General features: G+C 37.1%; 1 protein-coding gene, 1 long non-coding RNA gene and 1 other non-coding gene across 4 annotated transcripts; 1 reads left to right on the forward strand and 2 right to left on the reverse strand.

The window, feature by feature from the left end:
* On the forward strand, positions 1-3,841 carry LOC116265553 (uncharacterized). Of its 2 annotated transcripts, XR_004175095.2 has the most exons (4): positions 1-1,453; positions 2,807-2,840; positions 2,964-3,229; positions 3,446-3,841. It is a non-coding gene; the product is annotated as an uncharacterized LOC116265553 (long non-coding RNA). The 2 variants fall into 2 exon arrangements; XR_004175094.2 differs by having other exon boundaries at positions 2,807-3,229.
* Positions 3,842-9,012: 5,171 nt separating this feature from the next.
* On the reverse strand, positions 9,013-10,998 carry LOC116265552 (protein HAIKU1-like). Its single transcript, XM_031646233.2, has one exon. The coding sequence runs from the start codon at positions 10,277-10,279 to the stop codon at positions 9,335-9,337; it is 945 nt and encodes a 314-aa protein (XP_031502093.1). The 5' UTR covers positions 10,280-10,998; the 3' UTR covers positions 9,013-9,334.
* Positions 10,999-19,769: 8,771 nt separating this feature from the next.
* On the reverse strand, positions 19,770-19,855 carry TRNAM-CAU (transfer RNA methionine (anticodon CAU)). Its single transcript is given in 2 exon segments — positions 19,770-19,805; positions 19,818-19,855. It is a non-coding gene; the product is annotated as a tRNA-Met (tRNA).
* Positions 19,856-19,881: the final 26 nt, after the last annotated feature.

Below are 19,881 nucleotides of genomic sequence, written 5' to 3' on the forward strand. Positions count from 1 at the left end.
CTTTTGGTGCATACGTGTTTCTGCCATTTTACCTCGATTTTATTTGTATTTTCCTGACTAGCGGTGTCGATCTTTCCTTCGACTGATCTTTGCTCTGCGAGTGTGTTTGGCGCTCTGCTTCTGGACGCGTGTTCTGCTCCTGCGAGTGTGTTTGAAGCTCTGCTTCTGGACGCGTGTTCTGCTCCTGCGAGTGTGCTTGGCGCTGCTTCTGGACGCGTGTTAGTGAATTTTTAAAGGTGCCCAATTTCTTTTGCTCGGCGGTTGTTGGAGTTTTTGTGAGGATTAGGGTTCGCTTCTGGTTGGTGGTGTCTCTCGGACTTGATGTTCTCCATCAATTAATTTTTTGGGCTTTTGGTCTGATACGTCCTACTGGTTTTCGTAGTTTCTGTATGTCTTGCTTCTTTGATGGCGGTCGTCCTCATTGTATTTCTCGGCGCATGTTGGTCGGTTGATTCGGGGTTTAGATGTCGAATTGAGTGTGGTTTTAATGCATGCGTAGACATTGATCGTTTGTGAGCTTCGATGTTTGCCTTCCTTTTTAATGAACTAAGGGGAGACCAAAGGGGTGGTTGTTGAGTTTCATTTTATGACATTTTGTTGACGTTTTCCTGATTCCTTTTGGTTGCTTGACCTAAATTTCGGTACTTCAGTTTTCTCAGAAGCCAGCAGGAGAAGACGACGAATTTAACCCACTTTCTCTTCAAAAACTGGGTCGATGGAACGAATTAAGAAACCAAGGGTCACAAATTCCCAAAACAGTTGTGTTATTTATGCTTGCGGGTAGGTTGGTTTCAAGAAGCGCACATCGTTTTGGGAATTTGTGACCTTTGGTTTCTTAATTCGTTTCATCGACCCAGTTTTTGAAGAGAAAGTGGGTTAAATTCGTCGTCTTCTCCTGTTGGCTTGGTGTGGAGCTCTAACCAATGTTTTAGATTAATGAACTTTCGCTGCAGAGTTTGCATTGTTCTAGCACCCATTCTGATTGATTCCCGTAAGTGGGAAGCACAATATGAGTACTTTTGAGTGACGGCTCCGGAAGTTGTTGAGCCTTGTTGCAGGTTCAGGTTCAGGAAAAAGCGGGTTCCTGTGGGACAATCTTATGGGGGTTCATTTTCCTCTTCATTGTGGCGCATATCTTTTCTAGCTATTCCAGGGTATTTGGGGAGTGCTCTCTCATTAGAGGGAGACAGATAGATAGCATCGTTTAGTTGCAGGAAGTTGCATGGGCGACAATGAAAGCTGGGCACAGTCGGACGGCCTCTTGCCCAATGGCCTTTTACCAAATGTTGCAGCAAGAGTAACAAGAAAACTGAACAGTGAAAGGTGGTTAAAAGCAGAAGAGAGAACTGCAGAATTGATTGCCTGTATCCAGCCAAACCAACCTTCTGAAGAACGAAGGAATGCCGTTGCCAATTATGTGCAGCAGCTGATCATGAAGTGTTTTTCTTGTCAGGTATATGCTCGAGTTTATGCAATTATGATATGGTTTTTGTCTATGAATGTTTTCGGAACTGTTGCTTGTATGTACATTAAATCTGCCATTTTCAGTAATGCAAAACAAAACTTGAATTTAGATGTGTTGGATGGAAAATTCTCATAGGTGGATGTTAAAATGTGTGTGGCTACCATATCTGATTTAAACTCCAAACATTTGTCAAAGCGTCAGTTATATTAAATTTATTAGTCATACATTGACAGCTCTAGAAGAGACTACAGCACAAATTTTGTGTAGAAAAATATGGATTAACTTGCTTCAATGTGTCATATCCCATCAAGTTCTGATTGGGGTCTCTTTTCCCCTATGTCGCATGGATTTTCCAATTTGCTTCACACACCATACCCTGTGTATGGGTTGAATCCCCATACCTGCAGTCTCATCCATTTGAAACGGGCTTTCCAATAGACTTGGGATAATAAGTCCTGTGTTTTATCCAAAAATATTGTTGCATGAATAAATGTTTTGCTGCTACTTTGCTGTCCTTTGTCGATTAAATCGGTGTGTATTAGCAATATCTGCCGCTTTTTTACGTGAACTTTCTTATTCTACATTGTAAGAGAAAAATTTGAACGAAGCCATGTTGCAGAAAGATGGGGAAACTGCGTTGCCCAGCATCCAATGCATATCCCCATCTTGTACTGCTTTTTCTGGAAAAGTGTGTTTTTTCATTCAAACACCTATCAATTTATGTGCTTAATTTGATTGAGAGCAATATCTAGGAAGCTTTCAATCAGCGCAAATCAGAAAGTTTGAAATTTGGAAATGTGAGGTGTGGTTGTAATAGTGCAACGTTCATATTAAATTGATTCATGTATTGGTACCTACTATTTGTCTAGGAATTCATGGCTTTGTGTGACTGCACCTCTTCTATCGATCAGTGAACATTTAGTTGCATGATCACGTATTACTTTTTTTCTGTCATAGATTATGTTTGTACCATATAACGACTGCCACACACATTCACTGACATACACACACATTGTTACCGATAAGGGATTAAGAAAAGAAATGATCGTTCTAAAAAGAAAGATAATAGTGTATCTGTTCAATTATCTTTTGATTGTTTTGATTACATTTTTATTCAACAAAGTTCAATATCTGCTGTCTCTATACTGTTAGAATGGTATTCTAAGTCCTTGCTATGAATCAAAAATTTGGATTGCTTAAGAAGATGAAAAGATTGGCGCATACCTTGCTATATTTCTAAATTTGTTGTTCTTTTATCATGTTACATATTCATTTATACGTAATTTTTTTTTCTATTTATATCACTTGCATCGGACTGATTTTTTGTCTCAATGGCGGCAGATTAATATTTGGTTCAGATGCGAGGTCTCTACTTGTAAGGCCCGACTGCTATTTTTAAATGGGAGTTTAAACTTATTTTTACTTTGAGAAATGTATGATTTTTTAGCATAGGATACTTACAAAAATTTGGGTTATTGATTTTCATTTTGTTTTTTAGGCGTAAAACAGAAATCAGTTGAGAGAGAGAGAGAGAAGGTGAGAGGTTTCTAAATTAAGGTTAGCCACTTGGAAAGGCACCACAGTTGGAATTCACTACCAACCTAATCCCACATCTGACTTCCCACTGGGATTTCAGTTTATGTAAGGCCCGACTGCTATTTAAGTGGGAGTGGCCTGATGTTTTGAGAGCTTAAGGGGATTCTAAGAGAGAGTGACAGTGAGAGCAAGAAGACTTGTGACTGAGAAAATGGCATCTGCCTGTAGGTATATTATCAGTCTTATTTTCTTGTTTGATATTCTTTTGTTCTCTCTTCTATTGTTGTGGTTTACAGGGTACCCCATTATCGGGGGTTACACAAATGCGGCCTAATGCTTTAGCGTTAACTCGTTTAGTTGGTCAAACTTCACTGAAAAATAACTATGCAATCAAATTTCTGCTGTTTTTCTTAATTGGTTTCTGTTGTATGTGTGTGATTTCAGGAGGAAAGGTAGAGAGAGGGAGAGAGAGAGAGAGAGATGATGCATGCTCACACTCCAGTAAGTAAAAGGTCTGCTTTCGAAATCACCATACAAGCTGTCATAAACCTGCAGAATCAGAAACTCAATTATATTAGTGGACATATGATCCATTTCTTGGATCCAAACTCATGTAATTGGATGTTAGGTCCACAGCTTGTGATCTCTGGTCCACCCCTTCATTTGAAAGTAGAGACTGTGAGTGCGCCGGCATGTACTCTCAATATTATTTGTCGGGTGGGGACTCTACTGTTCAAGTGGGATCCCCATCCTCGTTTTCTTTTCTTTTTCTTCTTTTTTTAAAAAAAAAACATCATCGTTGCTAGCAAATGCTGAAAAGGAGTCCCGGATTTCGTAGCCTGGATTTGTTTCCACGGATTTTAATCCCACTGCATGGAAATCCACGGAAAAGAAAACTTGACCGCAGCAGCAAAACATCTCTCTCTCTCCCTCCATTTTCTAAAAATTTTAGAAAGTTAAACAACATATGTAGAAAACTAAAGCTGAATTCAATTGCCAAATTACGAGAAAAGATCCAAAAATAAGCACTATGGTTGGCCATAGAGAACACAAACCAAAATTTGCAAAGAAAAGAAAAACAATCACCAAAAGATCTTAAAACTCCAACCAAATGGGACAGATCTATATTTTGACCCGTTCAAAGTTTAAAACTATAATTGAGCCCTCTAATAAAAAATACATAGCTCCGCCCAGGAGGTTTACAAAGAATCATAATGCTTGAAATGAAAGACAAGACAGTTTCAAAAGATTGGATCACTTTGTTCAGTCAAATTCGAGTAACTCATAAAAGGTCTTTCATGGATTGGCTAAAAACAAGGGCTTCTGCCACGTTGTTAATGGCCACCCTGGAGTCACAAATCTTACTTCTTTTCACCGTTATTTCTTCTAGAAAAAGGGTAGAGTATTAGCTAGAAAACAAAGCCAAATAAAAAATTTCAAACTCATTTGGTGTCAATATAGAGCCATCGACTCTTGGAAAAGGATAAAAGAATGTGATCCATTATGGGACATACAATACATTAGAGACAAATGATTATTAAGCTTGGCCATACATTCATATAGGCATGAACAGTCAGCCCAAATCCAATCAACAAATCAATTTAATCTATGCTTCCATGGGGGCTTAACCCCGAGCAATCTTCACTTCAATTAATGTCACAAAGGTTGCCGTAGAAGACAATGACAGATAAGTTAAAGACCCTAATATAGTCAACCGATTGCTTAATAACACAGTTCAGCACATGCTCATGGTTCGTCAGCCTTTCGAGTTTATATAACAACCCGACCTACTCCCGGGCTCGAGTCCCTAGTTCGGCGGATCCCAACCCCTCCTAACAGTTTCAGTTCTATAAAAAAAAAAAAAAAGATAGGAACCAGGACAATCATTTCATTAATGACCTCCCATTATAAGCCCTTGAAGATCCCTCACGATCTATGACCTCCCTTTATAAGCCCTTGAAGATCCCTCACGATCTTTGATACAAAACTAAATTTTTGAAGTGTTACAGTCTACGTGGTTAAAACATGTCTTTGTCTACGTTGATGTCAACATGAATGCAACACACTCACTTGGGGAAACCAAGAAGTGTTTACTCTTTCAAGGCATGACATTTGTAATAACATAAGAGACAGACATGCACAACCACCTGATAGAGACCGTTTAGAGGAGTGCTGCAATTGCAAGGGCGATGTGGACTTGTTACCTTACATTAAATGATAAGCACCTCACCCTTGATCGACTACAAACTATGAGTGTTCTCTTGTTAGCAGATTTATGGTGTGCAGGAAGCATACTGAATCTCTATATCACTTGATGTTAGAATGTCACATAGCCTCTACATTGTGGAAGCAGCTTGGTGGAAGAAAGTTTGATCTAAAAGTTAATGCTACGTCGGCTATGATAGAAACTTGGAGTTTGCTAATGGACGAAGAAGTGCTAGTTGTTGTCTTTTTGGATGGGTGTATGGCAACTATGGATGACAATGGTAAGCATGGCAGCAAAGGATTCCTGGTGAAGCTTTGGAATGAGTTGAAACAACTCTTTTGCACTATTCCTTGGAGTGTGAATCATATGATTGAGATATAGACTTGGCTATGTTCTAAAGTTAAACCTGGTCCTCGGCCAAATTTTGGAAGATTTAATTGGATAATTTTCATAGACTGTCTCAAGGGTTAGTTAGGAAAGTGGCTGTAGTTAGGGGAGGAACCAAGGTAAGGTCTGCATGGGCCCTGGCTCCATGCTCATTAATTATAACCCACATATAAAGTATCTTTTTTTTTTTGTTGCAAATCCCTCTCACATTAATTCGAGTATGAATGAGTGACATGCACGCTTATGCACGGTGCATGCCATGCATGTAAATTAGTGCACAACGTAAATAATTTAATTTTTATTTTTTTAATTAAAAAAATAAACTGTTCATGAGGCGTACACCTCAAGCATTGAACATACCACAAATGAGTTGGACGTCTCTGAGGTGCACGCTTCAGGGATGCGTGCGCCTCACAGGCCTGCCTCAAGGCGTTAAAAAAACGCCTTGAGTTGGTTTATTTTTGTTAGAAGCGTACGCTTCTTACAACATTGATATATATATATACAGAAGAATTTCACTTTCAAAAGAGCACCACCAAGAGGCACTGGGCATGACAGTGCGGACTTAGGTTCCAATAATGAAGTTGCAAGGGTGTTCCAAGGGTTGGATGCAGTAACCTTCCCTATAGTTCACATGGACGGGAATCTGATCTATAGAGTTATACACACATAACGCAAAAAAAATCTACTAGAGTTATCGGTAAGTCTTTTTTTATTCTGATAGTTCATGAAAATATCTAAGTCCACATGGACACGGCAAACCTGTCCTCATACTTGTCAACACTCCGATACTCCGTCCGGTCCTGGTACTCAAACACGGCAAGACACGTTTTGGATTGGGCATGGGTCAAAATGGTAACTCTCGCTTTTTACAATCACTTAGCCATCTAATCAATCTAATCAAGACTAGTGATTCATCATGATAGACAGCTAGACCTTAATCAAAATGCATTAAATCCTTTTCTTTTTAAATTTTAACATGTGCAAATTTGTGTGTGTGTGTTGTGTGTATGCACTGCCCTGTCCCTGTACCCACATTTTTCAAAACTGCCGTATCCATACCCACTCTGTAGATTACAAAAGTTTGATATCATTCACGTACTTGTTCAATTGCTACCACAACCTCTTCGCATATATATATATATATATATATATATATATATATATATATATATATATATATACAAAAAATACTGGGTCAAGACATGGTCTGACTGAATACTGCATCTTCGTAACAACTCAACCCAAAAATAATTTCAGGATGCCATATCCTTGCAGTAGTTTGACAACTAAAAGCAGCACAAATAAAGAAGGTAATAAAAGTGAACTTCACACATATAGATACCGTTGATTGCTGATTTAGTACATGCGACTACCAAATTCTCATGTGTTTAAACATAAAGACTACTTCCGATTAGGGAACACATGTCCTCATGTACTGGAACTCAGGTCCAGGAGTTGAACATGGTTATGGCACAATTAACCTGAGTACTTAGTCTAATGAAGTCTGACCTGCCCTATAGCCTGACTCTGTTCAACGCCAAAAAAGGCTGCAGACGAGGACGTAAATTGTGGTCGCCGTTCACTCAAATCTGGTAGACAGGGACTATCTTAAAGTCATTTTCACAAATAGGATGCTACATTTCAATTTGGTAACATGAGTTCAGTTACGCCACCTAACACCAATAATTTGAGACCTGGAATTTACGTCAGATGGCAGCGTTACAAATGAACCTCCTCTACAGAGCTGCACTTAATCCTCACCAATGTCAGACTACATGGCTGCAAACAGATTAGATGTAGGGTGAAGGTCTCACAATTGCTGTTGAGAAATTTATTCTCAATGTGTTCAGCTGATTTAAGTCCAATCCTTTCACGCCTTTAGAATAAACTAAGCGATAAATATAACTAATACCAAAGATAGATATTTGCAGCTTCTGTCCTTTCATGCACTCTACTGCACATGCTTTTATATGTAGACCCATTCTGATACTTACTAAGAAATAGGTATGCAAGCAAGGTGCAAATTAAGCCATATAGCGTTCTTCACTGATGAACACATCGAGAGCTTTGATGCCAATATAACTTAATAGTCTAAGGTGGGCGACATGAGACACGGCCATTTTTGTGAACAACATGTAGTTTACAGATCTAGTGAAAAAATATGAATGAAGACACTTGCTTCCGTGAGATTAAGGTCTACTGTAGCCTCAAATCATGCAATAGCAGAATAGCATTACAAGGAAAGACTGCATCGACATGAAAAAATGAGGCACAAAATCCTACTCCTGCTACACACAACATAGAATATGACTCAAAGCTTGAAGATCAAAATCAAAGCATTTTGCAGTGAACATCCATGAAAACATTCTGGAGCCAGCCTAACATTTTATTACTCTTTCCACATCTCCAAAACAATGTCCTCATCATCAATAGAAATTATTAACAAGCTAACAAAGAAAATAGCAATTTTCAGTTACTACACAAATTTTATTTAGTTGCATCAGGTATACATCTCTATCACCATTTTATCATGCAGTAGTCATATCTAGAAGAGATCAGAGGTGTCTCAGTGGCAGTAAATGGATTGTCCCCAGATTTAGGGAACAAGTACTGGGCAATTTTCTTCTCAATCTTTCAGTCAATGTGTCATGTTAGCAATTCTTCGTACATGTAAATTAGAATCCTAGCAATCGGAACTGCTCTTCAGTCGCATAGATGACTGACAGTGCAAATAACAATCCACACTGATATGAGACAAATGCCTCGTAATGTTAATTTGTTCCATTCGTGAAATTCAATGGCTTATCTAAGCACACAAAAATTTTATGCTCTTATGCACTTCCTGGTTCAAAAATTATAGTGACAAGACTATCACCACCATTTCCTTGCATGTTAACTTACAATAGTACTATTTTCCTTTGCTGGACCTGAACAGACGTGACCAGGTAAAGGACTAAATTCATTCAGAGCACCTATCAAAAGAAAGGTCTACTAGAAGCATTATATGACATGCAAATACAGAAGCAACAAAAATATGTACAACTGTACATGCATACTTATGCCTGCTTTTGTCCTTTTGTATCAATAATCAACTAATTAATACAAGAAATCAAGTCGCCCCAATAATAGCTGATTGCAGCAAGAAGGAAAAATACAAAACGCAAAAACATCACATTTTTGATAGGCATAAATTGCAAAAGTAAATGCTACCAAAAGGTTGCCTCCGCTGATTAGAAATTGCAGTGACCTGGTATGAGCCAAAAGCGATGGTTTGATCAAAGATTCAAAATAAGACAACACAGAAAATCAAACAACGGTATCCACTGGCACACATATGAATATGCCCTTTCCAATGAGAACATTTCCACATTTTCATATACTAAGCACCAATGGCATTAATGGTTAGTACAAATACTTCTACAACAAATAGAAATGCTTCTTCCAATAGCCAAGAGACTGTAATTATCCATACAATTAAGTAATGCAATACAAGCCCACAAAAGACAAAAAAAAACAACAAAAGGTAGAAAATAAAGGAAGCCAATTTGCATTATGTGCCCTCCTAAGTATGTAACAAATGCCCATATGGAATCTTCTTTCATGCTAAGAGGCAAGATGATCATGCACAATTATCTCCAAGGTGTCAACCAGTTATAAACAAGAAACTGAGCTACCTTCAGTGGGAAAAACCCTCTGGAAACGGTGCTGCTCCATGTCAAGAAATGACTACTGTTCCCTTACGGTTCCCTCCACCGTGGACTTGAAATGGGAAATCTACCTACAGGCGACGAAGGAAACAAGAACCCTGGAGATGGTGGTGGAAGCTGAGGTCCAGGCCCTAGTATCCCTGACTGTGATGGTGAAGGAAACGAGAAAAAACCTGGAGAAGGGAATAGGGATCCTGGTGATGGCAATGGGAACGGCGAACGAGGAGATGATAATGGCAGGAAAGTGGGCGAGGGCAAAAGAAACTGCGAAGTAGGAGAAGGAAGAAGTGGAGGAGGGTTCGCCTGAGGTGATGGCAGCACTGGTGGTGGGGTAGGGAGCAAACCAGGAGGGAATTGTTGTTGTTGAGCAGAGCGAGGACCAGGATCCACAATGGAGTTCTGAAGGTAACGCATGTAAGCAGAAATAGGCGACTCAGCTGTATTGGCCCATATTGCATCTCCTGGCGTTAGAGGTGGCAAAGGTGAAAATGTAGGGCTAGGCAGAAAGTTCGGATTGTTTGGCCTAGCAAAAAACATTGGATTAGGAACCATATTGTTGCTATTGTTGCTGATGGGAGCAGGCGGTGCAGCATTGTATCCAACTGCGTTATTGAAAGAAGAGTGCGGCGGCACAACCGGCTGAGGAACTGCTTGAGGCCTACTGATCGGCATCAAGGGCGGCGGCCGTATTTTTTGTAACCGCATGCTAGGCGGTTTAGGAGGATGAACAGCAGGCGGCGGTGGTCTTTCAGGCGCTGGGGAACCCGTCAATTGCTGGACTATATTTCTGAATTCGCTCTTGTTGATGTTATAAACCTGAGGCTGAGGCTGTTGCTGCCTGGCGTTCCCATAGTTAGACTGATGAATGGGGCTCTTTCTTACGTTCTTCGCTATCTTATGCGACTGATTGTTCACGCCTAGATGGTCGCTATGCCTACTGTTCCCAGTAGCTCCTGACGAATCCGAGCTATTCATTGCGCACAATCAACACTCTATCACCACCAACTTCCGTAATCGGTTCCTCCACCAGCGACGTTCCTCCGTTGCTCAGCAGAGAAGACACTAAATACACAAATTCGGTACTACCTTCATTCTCCACATCTTCTCGGCACTCAATCCGCAAAACCAAACCCCAAATTAGTCAGCCTCCATCCGAAACCCCAAACGTCAAGGTCCCACCAGAAGGCGAAGATTAAAAAATGAAAAACTAGAAAGCTCTTCTCCAGCTAAAACCACCCAAAATAAGCAGAAATCTCGACGACCCACAAACCGAAAATTATTTGAGACAATCAAAGAGCCGAAACCCCCAAATGTTTCATTTCCAGGTAAAGCAAACCACCCACCCAGAAAGCCTTAAACCGTCAAACCAAATTCTTTCCCGAACCACACCAATTTCCCCTCAAAAAATTCGCAGAAAAAGCTTCGTTCCTTGTGCAGAAAACAGAAAAAAGGGAGAAAGAAGGACTACTATCCTCTTATTCGGCTCAATAGGAGGTAACGAGGCTTCCAACGCTTCTTTGCCCTCTATCTCGAGCGATCAGATCTAGGGTAAGCGTTTTCTCCCCGCCTTTCTCTCCTGAGAATGAGTATCCGAGTCTTCGGCGTATGCCCTAGGATCCTTCAACGACGCACGCACAGAGAGAGAGAGAGACAAAGAGAGAGAGAGAGAGAGAGGCGACGACGATGAGAAATTGATGATGACGATGATTTTGATGCCGCCGGTCGTGGTCAACACAACAAGCGGACTTCCTTTTCACTGACCGCTCATGTCACCGAGTCAGTGCCGTGCCCACTTACGAAGCCATCCACGGATCTTAGGGTTTCAGGGCAAAAACGAAGCATTCATCACAACAACACGCTGAGTATGACACGATTCCTGCAAAATTAAATGGAGAAGACGTGAAAAAATTGAATTGCATCTGTTGTAATTTCGGATCTTCTTTCGACGTACATACGAATGGGGGAGTTGGGAGATGATCGATCTGAGACTTGACTGCGCTGAGTGTAACGGATCACTTTGTCGCATGTTAAAAACTTTGATGTGAAAGCCCATCAGATCCTTTCACTCATCAAGTTTGGTAGAAAAGAGAAGACTTGAAGTCAGGACCGACCTTGCTTGTAGACTAAGACACAATTTAAGAAATTTTATACATTCGAGTTCAGGTCTAACTTCAATAACAAGGCATACAATTTTTCAACATAAAAAATGTAATGTATGTTTTTCAGTGGGGTGCACACACCTCATAGCTAAATTATATTTTAGAATTAAAAAAAATCAAGTACATGTAATATAACTTTATATAATATCTCTAGTAAAGGGTCCCATTGAGGGTGTTTGGTAAAAATTTTTTGGAATGCATTCATTTTTTAAGAAACATGATGTCATTATATCTAGTTTCTTATTATTAGATTTATGAAGAATTTTGACAGTTATATTATGTTTTTCCAAATAAGAATATGGTGTTCTCCAAACATATGTTTTAAGAATATAATGTTCTTTTTATCAAATACCTTTCGAGACTTGTAAGATTGGTTTACATTTAGATTAGTTTACGGCAATTGTATGCACAAACCCACATCATGTGTTTATTTTTTAATTTAAATTTCATGGCAGTTTTTCTCATTTACATACAAGTGCCTCTTGAAAATTTTAAATTATATAAATAATATCTCTTAACCAAATTTTATGGACCCAACAATCAGATATAATGCAGCAGACAATATTATACCAAGCTTTGAAATTCCTGTCTGACTTCGATTTATGGTATGAGAAATTTGAACAAAAATATCTGATGAAACATATTAGATACAATTTCGCTACAATTATTTCATATTCTTCCATATAAAAACCTAGCTAATACTCTCACTTTCTGTCGATATCGGATTCTGGACTAGGCTTAGCAACGGTCCAATTTGTTGGCACTCAGGGCCCTCCTTACCTTGTTTATATCCAAACAACAAATTGTAAGCATTTATATTGACTAGATTTAGAGATTTCAAAGATCCGATGCAACATATGTATGCAGATGTGACAAGTGCTACCTAAAGAAGGATCTGACTTAGATCTAAAGCCTTACACTTCCCGACGGAACGGAACAAAGTAAGAGTTGTCCAATCTTTATTTTAAATTTTAGGGTTGTCAACTTCTTGTGTCGCAAACATAAAGATATAAACATGCAAATAGAAGCATAGCAGAGACATCACATCGAGACACTAAAAGTATGTCTGACACTCTAAAAGAAAAGGTGAAGATTTCGACCTTTTTGTTGAATGGTAGAATGAAATACTGCTCTTGCTCACCCAACAAAAAATGAATGTCAATCATAAAATTATGGATATCAAAGTCTAAGTTCCGGGGAATTTATGAGCTTCATTTCATCTTAATTTAGCAAACTGATCCCACAAGAAGTATGTTGGACTCTTTTGGCATTGTTAATTGCAACATCATAATTAACTTTGGTCAGCTAAGCATATACTTCTTTAATGGCTTATACATCAGTCAACTCTTGTTCCATAGATTTCTTTCATTAGTGTTTGACCTGTGAAAACTGTTAATTGCATCTGACTTAGGTGTGTGTGTATATATATATATATATCAATTGCATAATGCCATGCAATTTTATTTTTATGATTGAGGACATATTTTCTCCTTTAAAAATCATGCTATAAATCTTATTGTAGGGTCAAAAGATTTTTTTTTTCAGATTTTACGCCAAAGTCAGTTTTTAGACATGGATTAAGAGATGTCCAAGCAAGTAATTAATATGACTTATATATATATAAATATGTTAGTAAACATTACTACTCAACGTTGATGGGTGACAAACAAAAAGCTTTATTTATGTGTTATCCAAGGTTCTACCGCTTGGACTATGGTCAACTATTCTTGCTTGAAGTTGAAAGTAAGACTCCATTTTGTTTGAATCACAGGCAACAGAGAGAAAAAGAAAATCTTGGAAAAGTTTGACAGGAAAATGAATCTCATATGCGGAGTTGGGGTCCAATTTTCCAACGAAACTGGCAAGACATAAGAAAATTGTGCGTCAGTAATGTTGGTCCGACCCCACTTATTTTCTGACCTAATGTTGTACATCCCCTTGTCAATAAAATTTGTTGTTTTCCATTGTCTATTTTGACAAGAAAAGTGTGCAAAGCAAACAGGGCCTAACATAATTTTAATAGCTAGTAGATTAGTAAATGCGTGTATTATAAGCAATTGAGTAATAGCTAATAGATTAGTAAATGTGTGTATTATAAGCAAATGAGTATACAAAAGGGATTTAAATAAGATCCTTTTTTGGGTGAGTAAGAGGAGTATTTCATTCTAATACCCAGATGAAAGCTAGAACTCTGACCTACAATATATAAATAAAATATTAAAAAATTAATGTTGTGTTATCATTTAAATCGGATATGTGAAAATTTTTTGTCATCTTTTTATAGTGTCATCCAGTGGCAAAGCCAATGGGGGGCTGTTTCGGGCCCTGCCCTCCTCCTCCATAGCCTTTGAAAATAAATAAAAAATACATAAAACATTTCAAAAGTTTTAATTTTGACAGTAGCAAAGATTTCAAAAAATTATATAATGGCGCACCATTAGAAAAATCTTGGCTCCGCCACTGGTGTCATCCAAACAGAAGCTCGAGAGACTTTGTCACTCACATAGGGGCAAAAAACTCCGAAACTAGCACCGTTGCACTCATTGCCTATGTTCATGCATGCGTACGCATGCGATCGACATCACACAAGAATTGAACCACAACTGATCTTTTGGCGCAACCTAAGCTAGTTTTCCAACTGAAAAGTACATCCAGTTAGACTTTGAAGCAATTTCCATATAAAATCACGTAACAAATAAATAAGATAGATATTTAGAATAAAGTGGAGAGTATTTGTTCGGGTGAACAAGAGGTTAACAATACACCGTCTGCCGAAGGCCCCATTCCCACTTACAGCACCTTTGTCAAAGTCGTCATTGAAAAAGCGTGCAAATAATTCACTGCACTTCTCAGGAAAAATACTGCATGCAGGAAGAAAGAAAATTGTTCTTGAAACATGGTGGAAGACAACGGAGTCAAAGAATGGTGTGCCTGAGGAGTTGCAGATGCCACCGTTTGCTTTGATTTTTTTAGTCATCGGCGGCAGCGGATTTTGCCTCCTTTTGAAATCCTTAAAGCAATATGCATAGATCAATGCGCCATTGGCTTACGCAGAAATAAAACATTGTTTTTTATATTAAAATTTGTTTTTTTATTTTATCATCTAAATGGAAATCAAATCAATAAAAACAGATTGGATTCAAAAAGGCCGAGCCTATGTTTGATCGCTATAAATAAGTCGGGGCAACGGGCCGACCCAGCCGACCCGACTCGGAAAACCCGAGCCCGAGCTTGGCCCTATTACATTAAAAAATATTTTTAATATAAAATAATACATAAAAATGATGAACTGTAATAAAATATTATAAATATATATTAAAATTAATAAAACAATTAAAGAAATCAATATCGAGCTCGATTTGGGCTTATCGGGCCCACTCAAGTCGGCCCGATAACAAGTCGGGCTGGGTCGGGTCTCGTTTTTTTGGGCCTGAGCCCAGACTCTAATCGGGCCGAGTACAGGGTACCCAACGGCGACCCGACCCGATGCCTAGGCCTAGCCATAAATACTTGGTCTTTATCCGTGATTGAAAAATCCACTGTTTGCTTAAGCCATAGGTTTGAGGTATCACGGATTTTCAATCCAACGTGCCCTAAGCAAAATAGGATGGAGGTTTGTATAAACACTATTAAAGCTTTGTTGGAAATTGAGAACTGAACTGAGTAATAGTTTAACAACCAATTGCCTTTTGGCATCAGCAATAGTTTAACAACCGATGCCTTTCAGCATCAGCAATGGCATCAATGCAGCCTTCAACTTTGGTATTCAAAATGATCACATGAATTGAAATAACGACATGTCTTTTTTACATGTCCCTAACTCAACTACCTATGTTATAATAGCAACAGTGCAACCTTCAACTTTGGTATCATGCTTCGCTACCTTAAGACATAGATGCATAATGATCACATGAATTGAACTAGCGACATGTCTTTTTTATGTGTCCCTAACTCAACTAGCTGTGTTATAATGGCAGCAGTGCAGCCTTCAACTTTGGTATCGTGCTTCGCTACCTCGCTACCTAAAGACATAATGATCACATGAATTGAATCATTAGCATAAATGTTGACATCCATGCGCAATTGAATCAAATATTTATCTGATCTCAGTTTGATAGACTGAAATTCGTTTTAAATCCTCACGCAACTAGCGACTGGATTTTGGTAATTGGAAAGGTTTAATTTATTTAAATTCCTAGTTACAATTCTCATACAACTAGAGAAATAATATGTTTTTCGAGAAGATTGTTACATGAACATGTAGAAAGACGAGCTGAAAATGACTCAACCAAAGCATCTTGATCCATTCAAATATTGATAATGAGCTGCTGAAACAAAAACATCAAAATCTTGATACACACGCTGTAGATTTTGTTGATGTCCTCTAAAAAAAAAAAAAAAACTTAATATTGAAACCTAAACAAAAATTCTCCGTCAATCAAGCTCCTAGATGTCATACCACTGAATTAATTATTTGACTTAGCTTGAAGCTTCCAAACCATTGACGTTTTGGTTTCTACGTTGTTTTCATTGACCATTCATTTGCACATTAACGAAGCAGGTTCGCGCTTCGATTCATGTGGTGATATTTTTCTTGCCACAAAAGGTGGGGCTGTTCCGTATAACTGAAGGCGGCCAGCCACCCATTGAGGCTTCCAGCACAGACTAGAACCCGGGATGTATACCAAATTTGTAGCGGGGAGGGGTGCCTACATGCAAGGGCGGAGTCAAGGTAGGGCATGCATGGGCCCTGGCCCCACCTTAAAAAAAATTTATTTTTAAAAATTATATGTAAATTTAAAAAAAACATTTATTTTATATAAAAAATTTAAACAATGATATATTGACCTAGTCAAAATTTAGAAACTTTAATTCGGCATGCCTGATCAAAAATTTCTACCTCCATCCCTACCTACATAGGCCTTTTATGTGTGGTGTGGGTTGTTAACCTCCTACTCACCTCTCAACAAAGCTAATTATCATTGTTAAATTAGTTTAGTAAAAAACATTTTTAGCTAATAAACTGGCACCAACGTTTGTAAAAAAGTAAAATAAATCGATCGGCATTCAGCATTTTCCACATGATATAAACTCATTTCGTTGGGTGTACAACTATGGTAAAATGTCACAATTGTGGAAATAATAAAAGAATGAACTGACCTAAAAATATAAATTTGAACTATATATTTGTTAGTCAAACCTCATAAGGAAGTGATAAATACATCAATTGCCTATTAATCACGGTTGAATTAGAAAAATATCAAAAAACTATGATATATGAACTTTTTCCTTGCAACTTTCGTTCAGTTTTGTCGAAATTTCAAAAGAGAAAACAGCGATCGTGTATTGGACAATGAATAAATTCGGCATCTACTAGACAATTTTTATAACATAGGTCCAGTACTATTAAACGGTACGCTTCCAAGACAAAAGGATGTCAAAGAGTGTATCAAATCAAAGGGAAAATTGCTCTTAAGAGAAAGAGACCTTCAGATGTCGATGTTACTGGATGCTTAAAAACTATAAATATGTTGCTAAATAAAATCATTATGTGACCATTTTGTAGAGTAGCAAGGGTTCATGGTGCTTTTAATAAAAATTTATATGCCTTTTGCAATAATTTTAATTTTTGTCCAATTGACAGCATCCCAGAACTTTAGGAATGAGTAAATGGTGACTCTCGCTATTTAGGGTCAACTAGTGCACTCATGAGGGTTTATTGATACATCGTGATCGATAGTTCAAAAAAAATAAACAAAAAATATGTATAAACTAATACTAAATGAAAAAATTATCTATTGCCATTCTTTCTTTATATATATATATATATATATATATATATATATATATATATATATATATATATATATATATATATATATATATATATATATATATTTGAATGATGACTCCAGCTATCCGGAATTCACTTATGAATGTTGTATATATATATATATATATATATATATATATATATATATATATATATATATATATATATATATATATATATATATGAAAGAGAAGCTAAGGTCCTCCAAGCATTTATCCATTTAGTCCGATAGTGTGAGAAAGGCTAGAGGCATCTAGATGACTAAAGAAATCCACATTCTTGTGTTCGTGTAGGTGTGTAAAGCCAATATTGTGCATATTGGATAATTTTTAGATAATTAAAATGTAGAAATTTGTTGCTAAAAAAATTATAAATTGTCATTAAAGCCAACATAAAACCTTCCTGCATGATAAGTTATAAATAATACCAATTTCATTCCTTTTCAATAATAAATTTTTAAAATTTTAACCATATGACAACATATTACATATGTCATATAACAACTTTAACCACCCATGCATGACCAGGTAGTATAATCCATTATTATAGACGTTAAAAGAAAAACAAAAAATAAAAAAAAAATTGATATTTTCATCATTTAGTATTAATTTGTATTGTTTTCATATTTTTCAGTCATTTATTTTATTTGCATCAGGTAATAAACAGCTTTGATCAGATGATTAGGTGACTTTGGATAGCATATATATATATATATATAGCTTTATCCTCTTCACCTAATCCACGCACATCTTGCCTTTAATTTAATTTTTAAATGATCAACGGTGACCAACGGGGGACCCTTTGGAAAAATGATATTGTCAATAAATGTGATGACTGATGAGTGATGAGAAAAAGACGTGCATGTGGGAGACAAACGAGGGGATGAAAAACAAAGGCCATCGAGCGGCTGCTTTTGCAGTGACGACAATGACATATCAACTTTATTAATCATAACTAATAAAATAATTATTCCTAAAGTTGGTATTGGCAGTTAGTTCACTATGCTAAATAATTAGTCATAAAAGTTAAAAAGTAATAAAGTATTTATGTATGAATAAAGCAAATTTCGTAAGCTGATGTAGGCCACATGCCTCCGCGATCGATCATGAATATTTTGTAGCATCTAAACGAAACAAATCCGCTATTAACCCACATGTGCTCATATCCTTCTCCTTCTTCTTTCTTTTGTCCCTAAGGTTCAAGTCTGTGCCGGCTTAGAATAGAGACAATGCATAGTATCTATGAGAATCGAACGAGCAATACGTCATCTTGAACAATCAACTCGACTAATTATACTATGCTCCTTGAAATATAATGTTACAACCCGACCGACCACTTTCATACCTGGCACATGCTTCTAGTTTGATGATCTATGAGAATCGAACGGACAATACGTCATCTTGAACCATCAACTCGACTAATTATACTATGCTCCTTGAAATATAATGTTACAACTCGAACGACCACTTTCATATCTGGCACATGCTTCTAGTTTGATGAATTCTATTATAGTCCTGAAAAAGGTAGAAAACAAGACAATTAATGTTTAATCATTATTATTATAAACATTTTAAGATTTTCGTTAATATTCAATATAAAACTAAGCTTTCCACACACCTTAAGTCAAAATTGGTTTTACTACTAATCGTAACAACTAAATTCACTTCTACACTGGGTCCAAGCTCTACCCTCTAACTACTTAATTAGCTAGAAAGAGAACAACTAAAACACTTAATTGTCCTCTTTATATACGATTTTCCAACAATCTACCATATAAGACTAGACTTTCTATAAGGTGAAAGTAAGTCTGATTTTATTTCATTTAACCACCTAATTTGCTTGTAAAAAAGGTTATTATTAATTAAATAATTGGGACTTAAACTTAATGTGCTTATTATGGCAATAAAAGCTAAATAAACATACTTTTGTAATTTTTTTCTTGTTTATATCATTATTTTTGTAAACGAGAAAAAAGTAATTAGAAAAAAAATACACATGATATTAGTGTTTGTTTTGACTTGTAAAGTCATTCCCGTAGGTTTGGAACCCACGTAAGTGGAGAAGCACGGAAGGCAAAACGCTTATCTTTCTTTAAAAGCATGTTGAAGTCTAAACAATATGATTTTTTTTGCGTCGCTTATGCATTAAGTTAAACCGACAAGCATAGAATACTTCAACATCAAATTTTTTTCTTTTTTTTTTAAGAATTTGGCAGATATTTTCTTAAATATTTGCAATATTTATTAAAAGTTTGGGCTCCCGTTAGTCGCTTAAAAAGTTAATAATATTTTTAAAAATAGTTTTTTATATAATTGATATATACAGATGGAAAAAACTGGACGGGAGACTTGGTGAGTCGAGAGTCACCCTTCTCTATAAAAATATTTTTTTCTTTAGGAGAAAAAATAATAAGAATAATAAAAAATTATTATTTTTCTTCCGACGAAGCAAATAATAAGAATAAAAAGGGAAGTGGGGTGAGAGAGGCTCGAACTCTCGACCTCAGGATTACTCTTATAGCTATGAGACCTACGCGCTAGCCAACTGCGCCACCACCCCGTTGCTGAAAACCTTCTCACGGAAGT

This window comes from Nymphaea colorata, chromosome 12 (assembly GCF_008831285.2).
Source record: "Nymphaea colorata isolate Beijing-Zhang1983 chromosome 12, ASM883128v2, whole genome shotgun sequence".
In the NCBI taxonomy this organism is placed as follows: Eukaryota; Viridiplantae; Streptophyta; class Magnoliopsida; order Nymphaeales; family Nymphaeaceae; genus Nymphaea; species Nymphaea colorata.